Below are 20,282 nucleotides of genomic sequence, written 5' to 3'. Positions count from 1 at the left end.
TATACTCCATATATACCCCCCATATATACTATATACACTCTCTATATACTCCATATATACCCCCCATATATACTATATACACTCTCTATATACTCCATATATATACCACATGAGCACCTCCTGTACTCAGTCTGTGAGGGGGCAGAATTATTGTTGGTTGGTTGGGGATCAAATACTTATTTTACTCCATTTATAACATTTGTATTGTGTGATTTTTCTGGATTTTTAGTTGATATTCTGTCTCTATCATATAAAATACACCTATGATAAAAATTATAGACCCTTCATTTCTATGTAAGGGGGCAAAACATACACAATCGTTATTTTTCCCCTCTGTGTGTGTGTGTATATATTTGTATATATGTGTATATATAATATACACGCAAGAATAAAATTGATTGGAGTCTTGTCTTTTTTTTTTTAATTTCAGGTGACTTTAAAGCCCACCCCTACCAGCTGATCATTGGCCCCTCGTGGCTGCGGGGCTGGAAGGGGAACGAGCTCCAGAGATGTATAAGGAAGAAGATGATGGTTGGAAGCCGAATGTTTTATGAGGACAGAAGAAATCTAGAGAAGAGGATCCGCTATTTGTATAAGAGGTTCAACCGCTACGGAAAACACCGCTAACCGCATCCTCCTTCCCCCAACACCCAATAAAATGTTTCCTATTTCTCCTGTTTTCACTTTCTTCATCAATCTTCCATGATTTGTTCTCACCTCTTCTTATATGGACCATAATACTTTAACCCCTTCAATACCGGCACTTCCCCCCCCCCTTCCTGCCCAGGACAATGTTCAGCTTTCAGCGCTGTCCCACTTTGAATGACAATTACGCGGTCATACAACACTGTACACAAACTACATTTTTATCATTTTTTCCCCACAAATAGAGATTTCTGTTGATGGTATTTGATCACCTCGGCGGTTTTTATCTTGTTCTCTATAAACAAAAAAAAGAGCGACAAATTTGAAAAAAAAAACACATTATTTTTTACTTTTTGCCATAATAAATATCCCAATTTTTTTTCCTCAGTTTAGGCCGATGTTCTTCTATATATTTTTGGTAAAAAAAAAAAATCGCAATAAGCGTTTGATTGGTTCGCACAAATGTTATAGTGCCTACAATATAGGGGATAGTTTTATGGCATTTTTTTTTTTTTATTAGTAATGGCGGCGATTTTTTTTTTTTTTTTTTTTTATCGTGACTGTAACATTATGGCGGACACATTGGACAATTTTGACACCATTTTGGGACCATTCGCATTTATACAGCAAATGCATTGATTACTGTATAAATGTCACTGGCAGCGAAGGGGTTAATTGTGTTACCTAGGGGAGTGATTCTAACTGTAGGGGGAGGGGACTCACAAGGTCTCCTCTCACCTGACAGGATGTGGATCTCTGTGTTTACACACACACATCCACAGTCCTGCTCGGTTAGTGGGCAATCACGGGTGCCCTGTGGACATCGCGGCCGCCAGGCACTTGCATTGGCTCCCAAGTAACGCGGCCGGGAAGCCCAGGACGTCATCTGACGCCCGCCCAGGATGGGAGATCCCTCCTGCAGACGTCATATGTACATGGGCGGGATGTGAAGTGGTGACCCCACAGTGGCCTCTTCTACCTTCCTCCAATAAGTGGGATTCACAGGCAAAGGTGCCACACTTCCAATCCTGTCCTGAAGCCCCACCCCCATAACCTGGTCCTTCACTACCATGGAAGCCTCCCTACCCTATAGAAATCTGTAGGTGGTAAGAAGGGATGGACGAGCCCAGCACTTTCCGGAAACGCTGAAGTTCGGTATTCGGCCGCGACGGGAGAGTTTTGAAAACCCATAAATGTACCTGGAGGTGCCACCATTACCATTGACTTCCTCTTCTGAAGACACATCAGGAATTTCCCCCTCAGACTGATATCCATAGGGAGGGACTGTCCCAGATTTAGAAGAAGGTCCCTCTGTCCTCCTCCTCATTGGTCCCTCATGTTGCTCTGATCTATAGAGTTGTATATAAAATGTATTCTGTATCTCCCAGTGATAAACCTTTCATCCCATTTCTAAATGGCTGCATTTCTACATTCCAAAAGCCAATATAAAGGAATAGTGAAAAAAACAATTGTGGGTATGACCAGCCATTTTTTGTGAATTCTCCTTTAAGTGGGGCGTGTCCTATGCCTAGGTGTCCCTCGTTCCCATCTCAGAATGTTGGGTGATCCTCTGTCTCCATTCCAGTGACAACGCTAAACGATTGGATTTCCCATTCCTCTCCGCCCCCCTGATAACAGACCAATGGGGTTGGTGGATCTCCTCAGCAGCAACACAGAAGGCAAGATCCTTATAGAGGAGCCGTGGCCCTATCCCACCAGCACTGTCCTACTATACCTGGTAATTGTGCGGTCATGCAACACTGGACACACACAAAATGTATTTTACTTTTTCACACAAATAGAACTTTCTTTTGGTGGGATTTCACCACCACTGGGGGCTTTTTTTCTCATTTTTAATCTCATAGACAGAATTTTGAGAATAAAAAAAATTCTACTTTAAGCTATAAAACATTTCCAATAAAATGACATTTCTTCATAGATTTTGGGCAAAATGTATTCTGCTCCATGTCTTTGGTTAAAAAAAAATCCCAATAAGTGTATATTGCTTGGTTTGTAGGAAAGTTTTATATACAGTATCTGACAAAAGTCAGTACACCCCTAAGTGAAAATCTCCAAATTGGGCCCAAAGTGTCAATATTTTGTGTGGCCACCATTATTTTCCAGCACTGCCTTAACCCTCTTGGGCATGGAGATCACCAGAGCTTCACAGGTTGTCACTGGAGTCCTCTTCCCCTCCTCCATGATGACATCACAGAGCTGGTGGATGTTAGAGACCTTGCGCTCCTCCACCTTCCGTTTGAGGATGTCCCACAGATGATCAATAGGGTTTAGGTCTGGAGACATGCTTGGCCAGTCCATCACCTTTACCCTCAGCTTCTTTAGCAAGGCAGTGGTGGTCTTGGAGGTGTGTTTGGGGTGGTTATCATGTTGGAATACTGCCCTGCGGCCCAGTCTCTGAAGGGAGGGGATCATGCTCTGCTTCAGTATATCACAGTACATGTTGGCATTCATGGTTCCCTCAATGATCTGTAGCCCCCCAGTGCCGGCAGCACTCAGCCCCAGACCATGACACTCCCACCACCATGCTTGACTGTAGACAAGACACACTTGTCTTTGTCCTCCTCACCTGGTTGCCCCCACACACGCTTGTCACCATCTGATCCAAATACGTTTATCTTGGTCTCATCAGACCACAGGACATGGTTCCAGTAATCCATGTCCTTAGTCTGCTTGTCTTCAGAAAACTGTTTGTGGTCTTTCTTGTGTATCATCTTTAGAAGAGGCTTCCTTCTGGGATGACAGCCATGCAGACCAATGTGATGCAGTGTGCGGCGTATGGTCTGAGCACTGACAGGCTGACCCCCCACCCCTACAACCTCTGCAGAAAATTTGATTTGATATGGGATTTGTACTGCGCCGAATGTGCTCCGTTAAATCAAGAGAGATTTCCAAAAGAACGTTAAAAAGGGAGACTAGGTTGCCCAATATGAAAGACGTAGCGTAAAAACAGAGGAAAGCCGGGGGGAGGGACTAACCCTCCAGATGGGGGAGGAACAAGAGCATACAAAATCCATGTTTTTGTATGATTCCTATTCTTCATCAGATTATCTGTAGGCCTGGATAAAGAGGAAGGTTCCTGAAACTCAGGAGGGAGGGTGAGGACTTTAGAGACACTGGAAGGGAGTTCCACAGCTCATTGCCCTTTGTAACCAGGCGTCTGTTACCAGTAAGTTTTAGTCTGCTGGTTGTCGGTTGTGTGAGAAGTAAGTTGGCCGTTCGGAGTGGTCTTGACGGTACGTGATGAGGGGCCCATTCGGACAGATAAATTGGGCCCAGTTTCCGGTGTGCCCCATACATATAGCACATTGCCTTGAATAGTACTCACTTGGTGATAGGGAGCCAGTGCAGTTTTTCCAGCACGGGAGAGATGTGGTCTGTTCTGGCACATCCGGAGACCAGGCGAGCAGCTTGATTCTGAATTACTTGCAATTTTTTTTGCCACTTCAATGGAAGTCCAAGAAAGAAGATGTTAGAGCAATCCAACCGGGAATGCACAAGGCTTTGTACAAGAGTCAGACGGTTTTCATACAAAAATAGTTCTTTCATTTTCCGGAGTCTCTGTATATAAAAGTTAGAGTTTTTGATACAGAGTTTTGCGTGAGGTATAAATGACAGGCAGAGACCAAAGATGATACCTAGGTTCCTGACCTGCTTTGCCGGCGTTGGAATGGGGCAGAATGAAGTGGGCCAGGCCAAGAGAAAATTGGTGGTTGATTGAGGACCCACCAGCATCCCCTCGGTCTTTTCTTCATTAAGACCTAGCTTGTTGTCGGCCATCCATTTTTGTATGTGAAGGGGTCCATTTTTCAGTTGTAGGTGCATATTTGGCCCATCGTCAGCGTTAGCCAGGATCTGCGTGTCTTCTGCGTAGATCTGGCATTCTAGTCAGCGAGTGGGCGCATATAGCATTTGAATAGCAGGGGTGACAATGCCGAGCCCTGCGGGACTCCATAGAGAAGTGGTTCCATTGGTGAGCTGCGAGCGTTCATCCGCACTTGATGGGTCCTGTCCATGAGAAAGGAGTTGATCCAACGGAGGACAGTGCCACTACATCCAAAAAGGTATTCCATGCGATCTCCCAGGATTTGATGGTCCATAGTGTCAAAGACTGCGGAGAGGTCAAGTAGCACCAAGGCTGCCAACCCCCCGCATCCTTTACCTTTAACAGGCGTTCGCGTATATCGAGTGCGGACAGTTCAGTGCAACGTCCCGGCCTAAATCCCGACTGGGAGTCATGGAAAAGGTCGTTACCCTCGAAGAAACTTTGCATTTGTTGAAAGAGAACCTGCTCCAGGATCTTCGCCAGAAAGGGAAGATGAGATATAGGTCTGAAATTAGTGAGCAGAGAAGGGTCGAGTGTTCTCTTCTTCAACAAGGGGGAGACAATGGCATGCTTCAGTCATGTTGGAACGACCCCTATTTTCAATGATAGGTTCACCATCCATGTAACCAATGTATCTGCATTCATCTTCATAAACTATGCGGGACAGATGTCATTCGGAGAGCTTGATGGTTTAAACTTGGACATAATATTGGATATCTCTGCCACTGAAGTGGATGCAAATGAGCTAAAAGCTGGAGGAGCTCTTATTAGTGCCGGAGTGTCAAAGTCATCAAGATTTTGTCCTGGTTATGGATTTTTTAAATTTTTTCCCCAAAGGAAGACTGAAGCGCAGAGCACAATTCAATAGATGGGACAATCTTTGAATAAAATTTTTTCGGTTCAAATATGTCCCTAACCAATGTGAATAATTCCCGAGGCTTGCATGATTTGATCGTTATAATAGGATCTTTTATGGTGTTTTACAGCCTTTGTGTAGCCTCGACAATAGACCCGATACGCCATTTCGTCCCGGGGAAGTTTTGATTTAAGCCACTTTCTTTCCAATATTCGTCTTTTATTCTTAAGTAAGTTGAGACTGGGGGCGTACCAAGGGCTTGACTTAGAAAGTCTTGGGCAATGCTGGCAGCACTCATACGTCTATTTCCCAAAGACAACCTCTGGATATGACGCTGAGCACGTGACCTCAACTTCTTTGGTGGACCATGGCGAGGCCTGTTCTGAGGGGAACCTGTCCTGTTATACCGCTGTATGGTCTTGGCCACCGTGCTGCAGATCAGTTTCAGGGTCTTGGCAATCTTCTTATAGCCTAGGCCATCTTTATGTAGAACAACAATTCTTTTTTTTTCAGATCCTCAGAGAGTTCTTTGCCATGAGGTGCCATGTTGTACTTCCAGTGACCAGTATGAGAGAGTGAGAGCGATAACACCAAATTTAACACACCTGCTCCCCATTCACACCTGAGACCTTGTAACACTAACGAGTCACATGACACCGGGGAGGGAAAATGGCTAATTGGGCCCAATATGGAGATTTTCACTTAGGGGTGTACTGACTTTTGTTGCCAGCGGTTTAGACATTAATGGCTGTGTGTTGAGTTATTTTGAGGGGACAGTAAATTTACACTGTTATACAAGTTGTACACTCACTACTTTACATTGTAGACAAGTGTCATTTCTTCAGTGTTGTCACATGAAAAGATAGAAGAAAAGATTTACACAAATGTCACTGAGGGGTGTACTTACTTTTGTCACATACTGTATGTCTGAAAATCCACCAATCCTGATATACTGATGGCCCATATATCATTTTTGGGGCCCAAAAAGCCAGGACAGTACAAATACCCCCCAAATCACCCCTCTCTGTAGAGTAGACGGTTTGGGGTATTTAGTATGAGGCGAGTTTTCTGAAGTTATTTTATTTTGTCACTTTTTTTGAAAATGAAGAAATTAATTTTTTTTTTTTTTTTTTACATCCTGTCACCAGTTCAGCGTCATTTTATAATTGTGTGATCGGGAAAAAGTCTTATTTCATTTTTTAAACTTTTATTTTTTTTCTATACTTTCATTTCTAGATTGTAAGCTCTTGGGATCAGGGCCCTCTGATTCCTCCCGTATTGAATTGTACTGTCTGCCCTCATGTTGTAAAGCCCCCATATAAATCCTGTATAGCAGTGATCATTAACCCCGTCCTCAGAAGCCACTAACAGGCCAGGTCTGCAGGATAACTGCAATCCATGACAGGTGAGATCATTCGCTCCTCAGTGATCGCCGGATTCTAGTCTCCCCCCAGGTAATACAGAAAACCTGGCCTGTTGGTGGGTCCTGAGGACGGGATTAATGACCACTGCGGTATAATAATCAGAGTCGTTCGGTGTCACCATTGTAACAATACACTTTGCTGTTCCAGTGATGACCATTGTACAATCAGCAGATGGCAGGTCTGTGTCCTCTCAGTATATGCAGAGCAGACACAGACACAGCTCTACTCTATGGGCCCTGCGATCCGATTCGCCCAGATTGAGGGGGGCGGATCCCCTTCTGGTTTTTTTAGGTGGATTGGAGACAGGCGGGTGTAAAAAAACCACAAATCCGTCTACATCTGTCATTCTATAGAGGTGAATGGAGGGTCTGATTGTATCCCCCGAAAAACGGACAGGAGGACCCGATCAGATCGATCGTGTGAAGGGGGCCTGAGGCTGCTCTGCGATTTACCTGCATCTCAACGGACCTCAATCCTCACTTCTTCCTCAGGATTCCAGCGGGTATGGCTGGCAGCTGCTGTACCACAGGCGGGTATGGCTGGCAGCTGCTCTACCACAGGCGGGTATGGCTGGCAGCTGCTCTACCACAGGCGGGTATGGCTGGCAGCTGCTGTACTACAGGCGGGTATGGCTGGCAGCTGCTCTACCACAGGCGGGTATGGCTGGCAGCTGCTGTACCACAGGCGGGTATGGCTGGCAGCTGCTGTACTACAGGCGGGTATGGCTGGCAGCTGCTCTACCACAGGCGGGTATGGCTGGCAGCTGCTCTACCACAGGCGGGTATGGCTGGCAGCTGCTGTACTACAGGCGGGTATGGCTGGCAGCTGCTGTACTACAGGCGGGTATGACTGGCAGCTGCTGTACCACAGGCGGGTATGGCTGGCAGCTGCTGTACCACAGGCGGGTATGGCTGGCAGCTGCTGTACCACAGGCGGGTATGGCTGGCAGCTGCTCTACCACAGGCAGGTATGACTGGCAGCTGCTGTACTACAGGCGGGTATGGCTGGCAGCTGCTGTACTACAGGCGGGTATGACTGGCAGCTGCTGTACCACAGGCGGGTATGGCTGGCAGCTGCTCTACCACAGGCGGGTATGGCTGGCAGCAGATGCTGGCTGTCCTCAAGGGCTGGCACTGCTGGTGGTGTCTGGCTGGCACTGCTGCAGGCACTGCTGGTGGGTACTGTTTTTACTGGCGGGTACTGCTGGCACTGGGTAACCCTGGAGGAAGCATGCGTCTGCAGTAGAGAGCGGAGTGGATGGGTACATTTGGTATCGCTCTTCTTGTACCAGGAGACGGAGATCTCCGGAATCGTTGGCTCTGCTTCCTCTAGCGCTGGCTCCATTCTTCACACTGATGATCGGGGATGGTGGGTCACATCAAAGGGCACCGCGGGCGAACGGTTGGGCGCGATGTTTTGTATTGTCATAAATGGGTTACATTCATTACAGCTGTGATTACCAGTGATCTGTGATTGGCTACAGCTACCATGTGATATCTGTGGGCCAATCACAATTCATTTATACCAGCTTCGTTGACCTTGTGATCAGTTCGCGCCCCTCCCCCGGAGCGGGCTGCATGACCTTCATCATGGGAAAGTACTGCGGGCGGTTGGTGGGGCATCAATGAAGAAAACTTGGGGTGCCGCCGCAGGTCCCCATTCCAATCACCTCCGGGGACTCGACACTAAGAGGCAAAAAATAATCCAAACAGCCTAGACCAATCAAAGCGACTCTGACCAGGCCACACCCACCAACGCGCTCCGCCCCGCCCACACAGCTTCCCTTTGGACGTCCTGCACATATATAGCAGATGTTTTACCTGCTATTGGTCTTGTGTTTCTGTCCCTCCAGCTCTTCCATGTTCCCAGCTCTGCTATACAGCACAGTCCTGACCGGAATGTTCTCTGCTGCAGATCAGTAACACCTACAGGTCTTTACCCCTCCCCCTCAGCCTGTGACTGGACAATGAAAAGGGAAGCAGCAAACTGATGAGCTCATCTTTCTGCTCTCATCTTCTATCCATTTCCTCTTTGCACACCAGCAAAACTAATTGGCCCATTGTGCTGCTTCTTCATCTTACAGTCTGTGCTCTGCTGTACAATGGATCGCAAGAAGCTGATACAGGGTCACATTCACTTACATTGCTTCAATGTATTTATATGTCATGTATGTTCTCTTTAACCCCTTCCAACCTGTCCTGGCACCCCTTTAAAAAAGTTTCATCGGGGGGGGGGGGGGGGGCTTGCAGGGCAGGATCCTCGATTATGTGAGCGCTGTGCTTAGCTGTCATATGATCGTAACTACCGATCGTTAGTCTGGACTGGGAGCGCGCATTTACACCACAGGAACATGTCTGACATGTGGGGGGTTAAAGGGAGCTCTTTTGCCGCCACACATACGTGTTACACAACAGGTTAAAGGTCAACTAAACCCTACAGAAAAAATGTCATTGATTGCAGCTCACCATAGATCCTTCACCAAACCTTCACCGGTCCTTCACTGAACATTCACCGGTCCTTCACCGAACCTTCACCGAACCATCACCAGTCCTTCACCGAACCTTCACTGAGCCATCACCAGTCCTTCACGAACCTTCACCAGTCCTTCACTGAACATTCACCGGTCCTTCACCGAACCTTCACTGAACCTTCACTGATCCTTCACAGATCCTTCACCGATCCTTCACTGAACCTTCACCAAACCTTCACAGAACCATCACCAGTCCTTCACCGAACCTTCAGCGATTCTTCACCGTTCCTTCACCGAACCTTCACTGAACATTCACCGGTCCTTCACTGAACATTCACCGGTCCTTCACCGAACCTTCACTGAACCTTCACCGAACCTTCACTGAACATTCACCAAACCTTCACCGAACCTTCACTGAACCATCACCAGTCCTTCACTGAACCTTCACTGAACATTCACCAAACCTTCACCGAACCTTCACTGAACCATCACCAGTCCTTCACCGAACCTTCACTGAACATTCACCAAACCTTCACCGAACCTTCACTGAACCATCACCAGTCCTTCACCGAACCTTCACTGAACATTCACCGAACCTTCACTGAACCATCACCAGTCCTTCACCGAACCTTCAGCGATTCTTCACTGTTCCTTCACCGAACCTTCACTGAACATTCACCGGTCCTTCACAGATCCTTCACCGATCCTTCACCAAACCTTCACCGGTCCTTCACTGAACATTCACCGGTCCTTCACTCAACATTCACCGGTCCTTCACTGAACCTTCACTGAACCTTCACCGATCCTTCACAGATCCTTCACCGAACCTTCACCGATCCTTCACCGAACCTTCACCGGTCCTTCACTGAACCTTCACCGATCCTTCACCGAACCTTCACCGATCCTTCACTGAACATTCACCGGTCCTTCACTGAACCTTCACCAAACCTTCACCGAACCATCACCAGTCCTTCATCGATCCTTCACCGGTCCTTCACCGAACCTTCAGCGATTCTTCACCGAACCTTCAGCGATTCTTCACCGAACCTTCACCGATCCTTCACCGATCCTTCACCGATCCTTCACCGAATCTTCACCAGTCCTTCACTGAACATTCACCAGTCCTTCACCGAACCTTCACTGAACCTTCACCGAACCTTCACTGAACCTTCACTGAACCTTCACCAATCCTTCACCAAACCTTCACCGAACCTTCACCAGTCCTTCAAGGATCCTTCACCGGTCCTTCACCGAACCTTCATTGGTCCCTCACCGAACATTCACCGTTCCCTCACCGTTCCTTAACCAAACCTTCACCGGACATTCAGCGACCCTTTATTGGTCCTTTACCGAACCTTCACCGTTCCTTCACCAGTCCTTCACTGAACCTTCACCGCTCCTTCAGCAGTCCTTCACCAAACCTTCACCAGTCCTTCGAAGAGGAAGGATTGTCTTCATTGAAAAAAAGAGAAGTCCCTGGAGCGCCCGCCAGAAGAGGGCGCTGCTTCCTGTATGTAGCCGAGGGCTACAATAGTCAATTGCAGATCCACCATCAGCCACATGAAGGCAGCATCTGCATAACTGGTTTCAGCCAAGCAGGCCCAAAGTAATCTATTCTCGGAGTTCTTCTTTAAGTGTGATTGGGCCCCCGGGATTGGAAGCTGCAACAGGTTACATTTTTGTGAATTGGTTTAAATGTACCAATGGGCAAAATCAGATCTTCATTTCCACATTATATTTCAATGATTTCTCACCTCCTCCTATTAATTGTGAAGTTTGTGATGACCCCGCACATTTCCTTCCTAGAATTCTGGGACACGGAGTCACCACGCTCTGTGAGGAGGCACTGCTGTGTCACACATTTCATAGAGCCCACCTTCTGAGAGGAGGAGTTTCAGGAGGCGGGGGCTGTACAGAGATCACTGCTTGCAGGCAGCAAGGTACTGTGGGACATATAGTCCTTAGAAATGGAGAAGCTGCAAAGCATACTGGGAATCTAGGAAGTTGTAGAAATAGGCAGCCAGCAGACAGACAGCACTCACAGCATGAAAGGAGATTTTTCACGTAAGCTTATAATGGATTGTCATATATAATTATTGTTTGTATTGTTGGTACAATGCTGTGACCAGAGAAGGCAGGGAACCCAATGTGACAGCGGCTTTTGGAGGGGACTGCAGGGTGGCCTCTTGCCTACTGACTGTGGGCCCTGGCGTTTGGGGGCTCTATTCTTTGGGAGGTGTGTGCCTGGGGGACCATTGGAGTAACACACAGACTCTGAGAACTGTGGGACCCCGATAGATATTTGGGGTCTCTTGGTCCAAACCAGCAATGACTGCTTCAGACTGTGAGACTCAGAGCAGATGTTAATATAATCATCTCAAGCAACCTGATACTGGGGTCCCCTGATACTGGGGTCTCCTGATACTGGGGTCCCCTGATACTGGGGTCCCCTGATACTGGGGTCTCCTGATACTGGGGTCCCCTGATACTGGGGTCTCCTGATACTGGGGTCCCCTGATACTGGGGTCTCCTGATACTGGGGTCCCCTGATACTGGGGTCTCCTGATACTGGAGTCTCCTGATATAGTCTATTAAGGTGTTATGTCTTTATTAAGTGTGTCTCTCCCATTGTGTGCCTCCTAGGTGTGAATTCCCATTGTTAATTGTGTTAATTGATTCACCTATTGTTTCTGTCTGTTGGCTAACTCTTGGAGGAATCTATGATGGGCTTAGCCATTTGTCGAGCTGACACATGGCTAATCCCATCATAGATACCTCGTTATCCAATCATTGTGGGATGTTTTGGGTAATGTGGTGACTGACCGACTTTTGAAGTGTATAAAAACCTGTATTTCTATTCAATAGAGAGTCCTTCCTTTGGTTCTCCCCCCACATCTTCTCTCTGTGCAATGATTGGGGGGAGGGGTAGTATTAGCTCTTGGTCTGCTGGAACGGTTTGGTGGGCGGTAGGCATGGTTTGGCGGAAGCACCTAATCAGGGTGCCAAGCAGTTTCATCACATTTAGGAAGGGTGCCGCTTCAGGTTCCAGTATCCACATCAGGTGACTCACACTGGGGGCTGGTTTGGGAACAGCCTGTCCCGACGTTATGGGTGCAGCATAGGAAAAAGAGAAGACCTCCGAATGCCGCACACTGGCAAAACCCAACAGTCACAGACTAACAGCAGGCTCAGCGCAGCTCCATCCAGGCCACTCCCCTCCAACACGTTTCGTCCTACCCACAGGGCTTAGTCATGGAGGATGGTTCACATGTGTGGGTTGTGCAGCACAAATTCATTTGAATGGGCTGCTGTACCCTTCAGGAAAAGCGGGGAAAGAGTTCCCCGACATTGTTTTCTAACCTCTTGGCGCTGGTGCCTCCCGTCCCTTTAAGAGGTTTAGGGAGGTGGGGTTTATGATCATGTGACCGTGATTGGCAGTCACATGATTGGAAAGCAAGTAGTGATTGGGAACTTTAGGTTGGCTGCTGGTAACTGTGCCGTGGCACGCTCTCGGCACAGCTGTATTTGCACCAATTTACGCAAATATGCGGCTGCTTGGCGCCAAGGCCCACCTGCTCAGAGGTGCGGCCGGCGCCAAGTGGTTAAAAAACACAGCCATGCTGCATTGTTCGATGCATTAAGAAATCATGGCACCCCTGCGCATCTACTAAAGAGCCAAGCATTTTGCCTGTTTGTGATTCCTTATTGGCACAAGTGTGAACCCAGCCCAAGGTTTGAACCCGAGCCAAGCTCCTTTAAATGTAAAAAGCAACAATGTTTTCTCCATACCGTCATAGTGTCTAATAATGTTGGGATTTACTTTTTCTTGGCGCCAACATGGCAACACACCTGTGACAGAGCTCAGTATGGCGCCAACATGGCGGCACACCTGTGACAGAGCTCAGTATGGCGCCAACATGGCGGCACACCTGTGACAGAGCTCAGTATTGGCACCAACATGGCGGCACACCTGTGACAGAGCTCAGTATGGCGCCAACATGGCGGCACACCTGTGACAGAGCTCAGTATGGCACCAACATGGGGGCACACCTGTGACAGAGCTCAGTATGGCACCAACATGGCAACACACCTGTGACAGAGCTCAGTATGGCGCCAACATGGCGGCACACCTGTGACAGAGCTCAGTATGGCACCAACATGGGGGCACACCTGTGACAGAGCTCAGTATGGCGCCAACATGGAGGCACACCTGTGACAGAGCTCAGTATGGTGCCAACATGGAGGCACACCTGTGACAGAGCTCGGTATGGTGCCAACATGGCGGCACACCTGTGACAGAGCTCAGTATGGTGCCAACATGGCAGCACACCTGTGACAGAGCTCAGTATGGTGCCAACATGGCGGCACACCTGTGACAGAGCTCAGTATGGTGCCAACATGGCGGCACACCTGTGACAGAGCTCAGTATGGTGCCATCATGGGGGCACACCTGTGACAGAGCTCGGTATGGTGCCAACATGGCGGCACACCTGTGACAGAGCTCGGTATGGTGCCAACATGGCGGCACACCTTTGACAGAGCTCAGTATGGTGCCAACATGGCGGCACACCTGTGACAGAGCTCGGTATGGTGCCAACATGGCGGCACACCTGTGACAGAGCTCGGTAAGGTGCCAACATGGCGGCACACGTTTGACAGAGCTCAGTATGGTGCCAACATGGCGGCACACCTGTGACAGAGCTCAGTATGGTGCCATCATGGGGGCACACCTGTGACAGAGCTCAGTATGGTGCCAACATGAAGGCACACCTGTGACAGAGCTCAGTATGGTGCCATCATGGGGGCACACCTGTGACAGAGCTCGGTATGGTGCCAACATGGAGGCACACCTGTGACAGAGCTCGGTATGGTGCCAACATGGCGGCACACCTTTGACAGAGCTCGGTATGGTGCCAACATGGCGGCACACCTGTGACAGAGCTCAGTATGGTGCCAACATGGAGGCACACCTGTGACAGAGCTCAGTATGGTGCCAACATGGAGGCACACCTGTGACAGAGCTCAGTATGGTGCCAACATGGAGGCACACCTGTGACAGAGCTCAGTATGGTGCCATCATGGGGGCACACCTGTGACAGAGCTCGGTATGGTGCCAACATGGCGGCACACCTGTGACAGAGCTCAGTATGGTGCCATCATGGAGGCACACCTGTGACAGAGCTCAGTATGGTGCCATGGACTGGTGCCAGGAAAGGAAAATTATGGTAAACAATTGATACAATTTACCGTCATCTTCACATAGGAGAGTGAAGGCACTGGGTAAGGACTTCTCAATAAAGGATAAAGTCATTAAATATGGAAAACTAAATGCAGAACTTTATTGAACACAATTATTTACAAAATAGACACAAGACATCCAATGAATTCTCTACACGAAATTCCATACTTTAAGTAACCAATAAAAGAGTTTCCCCACCATTGCAGAAGATCGCCGTCCTCCAATAGAAAAATACACATTCCAATGTTTTTGTAGAAAATAAAATTTACTCTCATCCTAAAATTATTCCTTTTTTTCCCTTAAAGACAGGAAGTCACAGAAAATCTCCCCAAAACAAGGAGAATGTCTCATCTATGGAGTTGTCCTGGTTGGGAGATTCTCCTGTACTCTTGTATTGGTGAGATTTGCCGGCACTGGGACAGGAAGTTGGGGTGAATCTCTCCAAACTGACGTCGGTTCCCCCCACCCCCCCTCTAAAGTGTTTTGTGTGGAGTGAGCAAAGTGCGGGGTAATAAATTCTTACAGGACTTTTATCATCCGCTCATTTCCCACTTCATTTAGCAGGGTGACAACGCTGTTCATTCCGCAGTGAAATCACCCGGTGGACGAGGTGGTACCAGCGTACCTTTCGGGGGTATCAAAGGAAAAGATCCATAAGCCGCACATCATGAAGTAGTCCCAGGTTCCTGGGATGAGATGAATGGCAGCCTCAGCCCAGACTGCAGCCAGGCCACACCTCCATTGCGTTTTGCTCCACCCCTTGGAGCTTAATCTTGGATCCCCATAATTAAGCTCTGAGGGGCCGCCGTTCATCTCACCCCATCCTTGGACCTTTCTGCAGCTTGGAGCCAGGACCAGCTCCCTGCCGGCACTCACAGCGCTCTATTCGGACTTCTCCACCAGAGCGACACCACAGTGATCACCTTTCAGGGGGTGTTATGTGGCAGTGCCCCCCAACGTGTGGCAATGCACTAATCTACATGCACTATTTTTGGGCAGTGCACCACAAGGCACGTTAGTGTGGGTACCTCACGTTGCGCTGCATTGCAATGCCCGTCCGCCGGCACGGTGTGTTGGGGTGCCATTCAAATGATGTGTGTGTTACCATGTTAATGCGGTAATGTGCGCCCTCATTTCAATGGCACCCCAATGTACTTTCCGATGGATGTGCATGCCATGCAATGAGTGGCAATCCATTGACGTGCGGTGTGCTGCCACAACAACAAGGCACTTTCAGTGTGTCGGCACGATGTGCTGCCATTCATTCTGAGTGAGAGAAAAATAAAATGTACTAAATATTTTCTAAGCTTAAGAAAAGTGAAGTCCATGGAATTCTATTTATTGGCCGAGTCTAGCTTAGATACGTGGCTTTAGCAGCAGAATGTCTTCTCCTGCACCATTGACTAAGTGTAACCTTCTAGAGAGGTGTCTGATTGTGACAGTCCATAGGGTCTTCTTGGAAAGTCACTGATGTAGAAATGGGCTCTTTCTGCAAATTTAAACTATAGACCACCTGGTAACCTACTAGTTCAGCCATTCTCAACCAGGGTTCTGTGGATCCCTAGGCTTCCTCCAGTGGTGGCTTAGGGGTGACTTGAGTTCTGGCTAACTGACATCCCATCTGATGGGGCCTCCATGGTTTTAGTTCCAGCACCACTTGGCAGAGCCAGCAGCATGACTGCAAGGGTATCATTCTGGCCAACCTGTGAGGAGGCATTCTTCCCACTTACCACCACCAGGGCATTTTCCAAATCACCACCAATGGACTAATCTTACCAGAGGTTCCCTGAGGCCCAAATATGATTTCAAGGGTTCCTCTGGGGTAAAACCGTTGAGAAAGGCTGTACTAGTGTGATTCAGGATGGAAACTGGAGATCCCAAAGGGAACCCAAACAGATTCCATATCATGTGTCTACGGGGTGTGATCCCAGAACTCCTGTGTAGCCGGCCAAGAGTGCTAAACACTTGGCCACCATGCTGCCTAGCTATTTAACGTTGCATATAATTCCTATTAGCTTAAAATTGTGGCACGTATGGCCTTATTTGTGCTCAACTACAAAGTACGGAATAAAATATTTATTTTTGATCATCTACATTTCAAAATGGCCATCGTTTGGTACATTTTATATAGAGGGTGCTTTCTGCCCAAAAAACATCTCACTGGACGTCCAACCACCTTTTATAGGTGAGACATATTAACCCTAAACACGGGTCTCCAAACTGTGGCACTTTGCTAGCCTTTATCTGGCCCTTGGGACACTATTCTTTCAAATGACATGAGGCATTATTCCTCCCTTTGACACCAATGATGGGGCACTATTCCTCCCTTTGACACCAACAATGGGGCACTATTCCTCCCACTGACACCAACAATGGGACACTATTCCTCCCACTGACACCAACAATGGGACACTATTCCTCCCACTGACACCAACAATGGGGCACTATTCCTTCCACTGACACCAATGATGGGGCACTATTCCTCCCACTGACACCAACAATGGGGCACTATTCCTCCCACTGACACCAACAATGGGGCACTATTCCTCCCACTGACACCAACAATGGGGCACTATTCCTCCCACTGACACCAATGATGGGGCACTATTCCTCCCATTAACACCAAGGATGGGACACTATTCCTCCCACTGATGGGACATTATTCCTCCCACTGACACCAATTATGGGACACTATATCCCTCACTGATACCACTGATGGGACACTACTTCTCCTCCTACTTAAAACCAACCCTGAGGCCATGTTTATCCTCACTGATGCTGGGCCCAGGACATTTCTTACCCCCACTGTCCACAATTTGGCCCCTAATGTCTGAAGGACAGAAAACTGGCCTTTTGAAAAGTTTGGAGACCCCTGGCTTAAACTAAAGATGCCCAATGGAATCTTGTTCTTTTCATAGAGATTGGTCACTGTGGAGGAACCACTGAAACCTGGTGAGCACCATTCGAATCTATTTACACTTGTTGCATTGTGGGCTGCACCTCATAGATAAAGGTACTACTCCCCACCTGATCCATCTAGTTTATGCTATACCTTCCTCCCTCCTAGCCAAGCAGGTTCATGCAAAGACAAGGCACTAGCAGCAAAGATTTAAAGGGTCAGTCCACCCAAAAAAACTTTTTTTTTAGTTTGGTAAGCTGAGTCACCTCCTGGCTTGTCAACAGTGGGATTATCCTGCTATGGTTCCTTGCTATGTCCCTGTCCATATTAGAGTTTTGGGTGTTCCTTATCTCCTCATTGCAATGTTCCTGTCTGCCCACGATAAGAGTGTTGGGTGTTCCTACTGTTCTTATTGCAACCTCCATATAATAAAATAAATAGAACTCAACTTCTTTAACCTAATTCATATATTTTCCAAAATATCCAAAAATTCAGCTGTCTTCTTGCCAGTCATGTGATAAATGAGGTCCTTCTTCTGCTTCAGCAGGTGGACAGTCCTCCTTATGAACTCAACTCCATCATCTGCTGCACTGCACAGTAAGCCCAGGCCAAAGTGATGGGCTCACAGTGGGGTTGATGACATTGGGTGCCTTTCAACTTTGAAGAGCATTAGCCTGGACCAAATTGGAGTTGATGACTCTGGCCGCCATTCAACCCTGAAGAGCACTGGCCCTGGACCACAGTGGGGTTGATGACATGGGCCCCTGATCACAGTGGGGTTAATGACACTTGGCCCCATTCAGCCTTGAAGAGCATTGACCTTGGGCCACAAAGTAGAGTGTCTATAAGGGGCAGTAAAGGAGAAAAAGAAATTACTCAAGCAGAAGCTGTTCCTTTTTATTTTTTTTTCAGATCTTGAGGCCCCTCATTATAGCCACAGCTGGTGTGCAGGTCTGAAAACCCAAGTGTAGGTGCTTCAAGAAATGTGATCTATTTTCTCCATCATCTACCAAGAACTGAAGTTTCAGTTCTGGTTGGGCTGACCTTGGTGCTAATATTTTTCTATTCATGCTAACCCAAGTCCGATGCCACCTGTCACCATAAACTTGGCATAAGACGGTCACAAACGCGCCTTGATTTTATCTATACACCCCGCCCCCCCCCCCCCAAGTTTATTTCTCGCAGGACATAGAGCAACTGGTTCCGTTTGATGGTGGGGCAGCCCGCTTGTGTTAACCAGACTTGCAATATTGTGTGTTGAGCGCCACTGTAATGTCTCTAGTCGTTCTCAGAGGTTTCGGTGATGTGGTTTCTCAGGCCCCCCCGTGCCGGACAAACTCACCCCAAGTCTGATGCCACCATAGGCTTGGGTCAAAGAACCTAAAATCTGACTTTGCTGGAAAGAGGTGGCTTTTAGTGAATCATGTGCAGAAGAATCCAAACATCCAAATCATTCTAGGTGACAAACATCCACGTTGGCGGGAAGAATTGGTCACCTCTACTCAGAGATACAAGTTACAGATTATTGATCAGTATGGCTTGGATTCCAAGAGAACTTTGCAGATGACTTCATACGTTCGATGGATGAAGGTACGAATGAAGATTGAACAGAACTATATTAGTATTAAATGATTCCATGTTACTCGATGTCCTTCAATACAGAATGTCCGCTTCACAAATATTCCTCGATTTTATCTATACATCCCCCCAGGTTAATCTCTCGCAGGACATTGAAGAGCTGGTCCCGCTTGGTGGTGGGGCAGCCGTCCCGCGTTAGCCAGACCTGCAGCATTGCGTACTGAGCTTCGCTGTAATGTCTGTGGTCTTTCTCTGAGGTTTCGATGATGTGGTCGCTCAGGCCCAAGCGTCGGACAAACTCGCCCCAGCGGCGTAACGGAATGTTGTCAATAATGGCGTACATCACTTTCGGGGCTGAGGGAAGAAATAACATTGAAATGTTACAATCCTGAGAGATAAGTGTAGCGATTCACCAATAAGAATACATTGTGCCTCGTCCTGCGCCCGTGTCATTGAATGTTCTTGTGTGGAGTGAAAGGATGGGAGCGCCGAGCCGCGGGGGGTCAGTCCAGATATGAATTCCTCACACAAAAAAAGTGTATCAAGATTTGACCCCAACGCGTTTCGTTGGTTATGCACAAATCCCCCTTTCTCAAAGCCAATCATATTAAAGCTGAAGGTTATTCTGCTTATATTCTTCCCTCTCTGGTTCCCCCTCCCCCCTCATATCAGCATGCTAATAAAACCTGTTCTCATGACATATCCTATTCTAATCCCGTGACATCATCACTGGGTCTCTGACCTCCTCTATGCAGGCAAATCATTTCTGTCTGCTGCCTCCTTCCTCTGCTATCTGCATGAGACTCCTCCCCCTCCTTCCTCTGCTATCTGCATGAGACTCCTCCCCCTCCTTCCTCTGCTATCTGCATGAGACTCCTCCCCCTCCTTCCTCTGCTATCTGCATGAGACTCCTCCCCCTCCTTCCTCTATCTGCATGAGACTCCTCCCCCTCCTGCCTCTGCTATCTGCATGAGACTCCTCCCCCTCCTGCCTCTGCTGTCTGCATGAGACTCCTCCCCCCTCCTTCCTCTGCTATCTGCATGAGACTCCTCCCCCCTCCTTCCTCTGCTATCTGCATGAGACTCCTCCCCCTCCTTCCTCTGCTATCTGCATGAGACTCCTCCCCCCTCCTTCCTCTGCTATCTGCATGAGACTCCTCCCCCCTCCTTCCTCTGCTATCTGCATGAGACTCCTCCCCCTCCTTCCTCTGCTATCTGCATGAGACTCCTCCCCCTCCTTCCTCTATCTGCATGAGACTCCTCCCCCCTCCTTCCTCTGCTATCTGCATGAGACTCCTCCCCCCTCCTTCCTCTGCTATCAGACTCCT

The 20,282-nt window shown here is 48.1% G+C and overlaps 1 protein-coding gene across 1 annotated transcript in view; it reads right to left on the bottom strand.

The window, feature by feature from the left end:
* Nucleotides 1-14,554: 14,554 nt before the first annotated feature.
* TNFRSF1A (TNF receptor superfamily member 1A) overlaps nucleotides 14,555-20,282 on the bottom strand; it is a 48,611-nt gene continuing 42,883 nt past the window's right edge. The window contains 1 exon segment of the mRNA XM_073595369.1: nucleotides 14,555-19,309. Within this exon segment, the coding sequence (XP_073451470.1) occupies nucleotides 19,050-19,309 (260 nt within the window). The 3' untranslated portion in view covers nucleotides 14,555-19,049.

This window comes from Aquarana catesbeiana, linkage group LG08 (assembly GCF_042186555.1).
Source record: "Aquarana catesbeiana isolate 2022-GZ linkage group LG08, ASM4218655v1, whole genome shotgun sequence".
Taxonomy (NCBI): Eukaryota; Metazoa; Chordata; class Amphibia; order Anura; family Ranidae; genus Aquarana; species Aquarana catesbeiana.
This window is presented reverse-complemented; position numbering and strand designations above follow the sequence as displayed.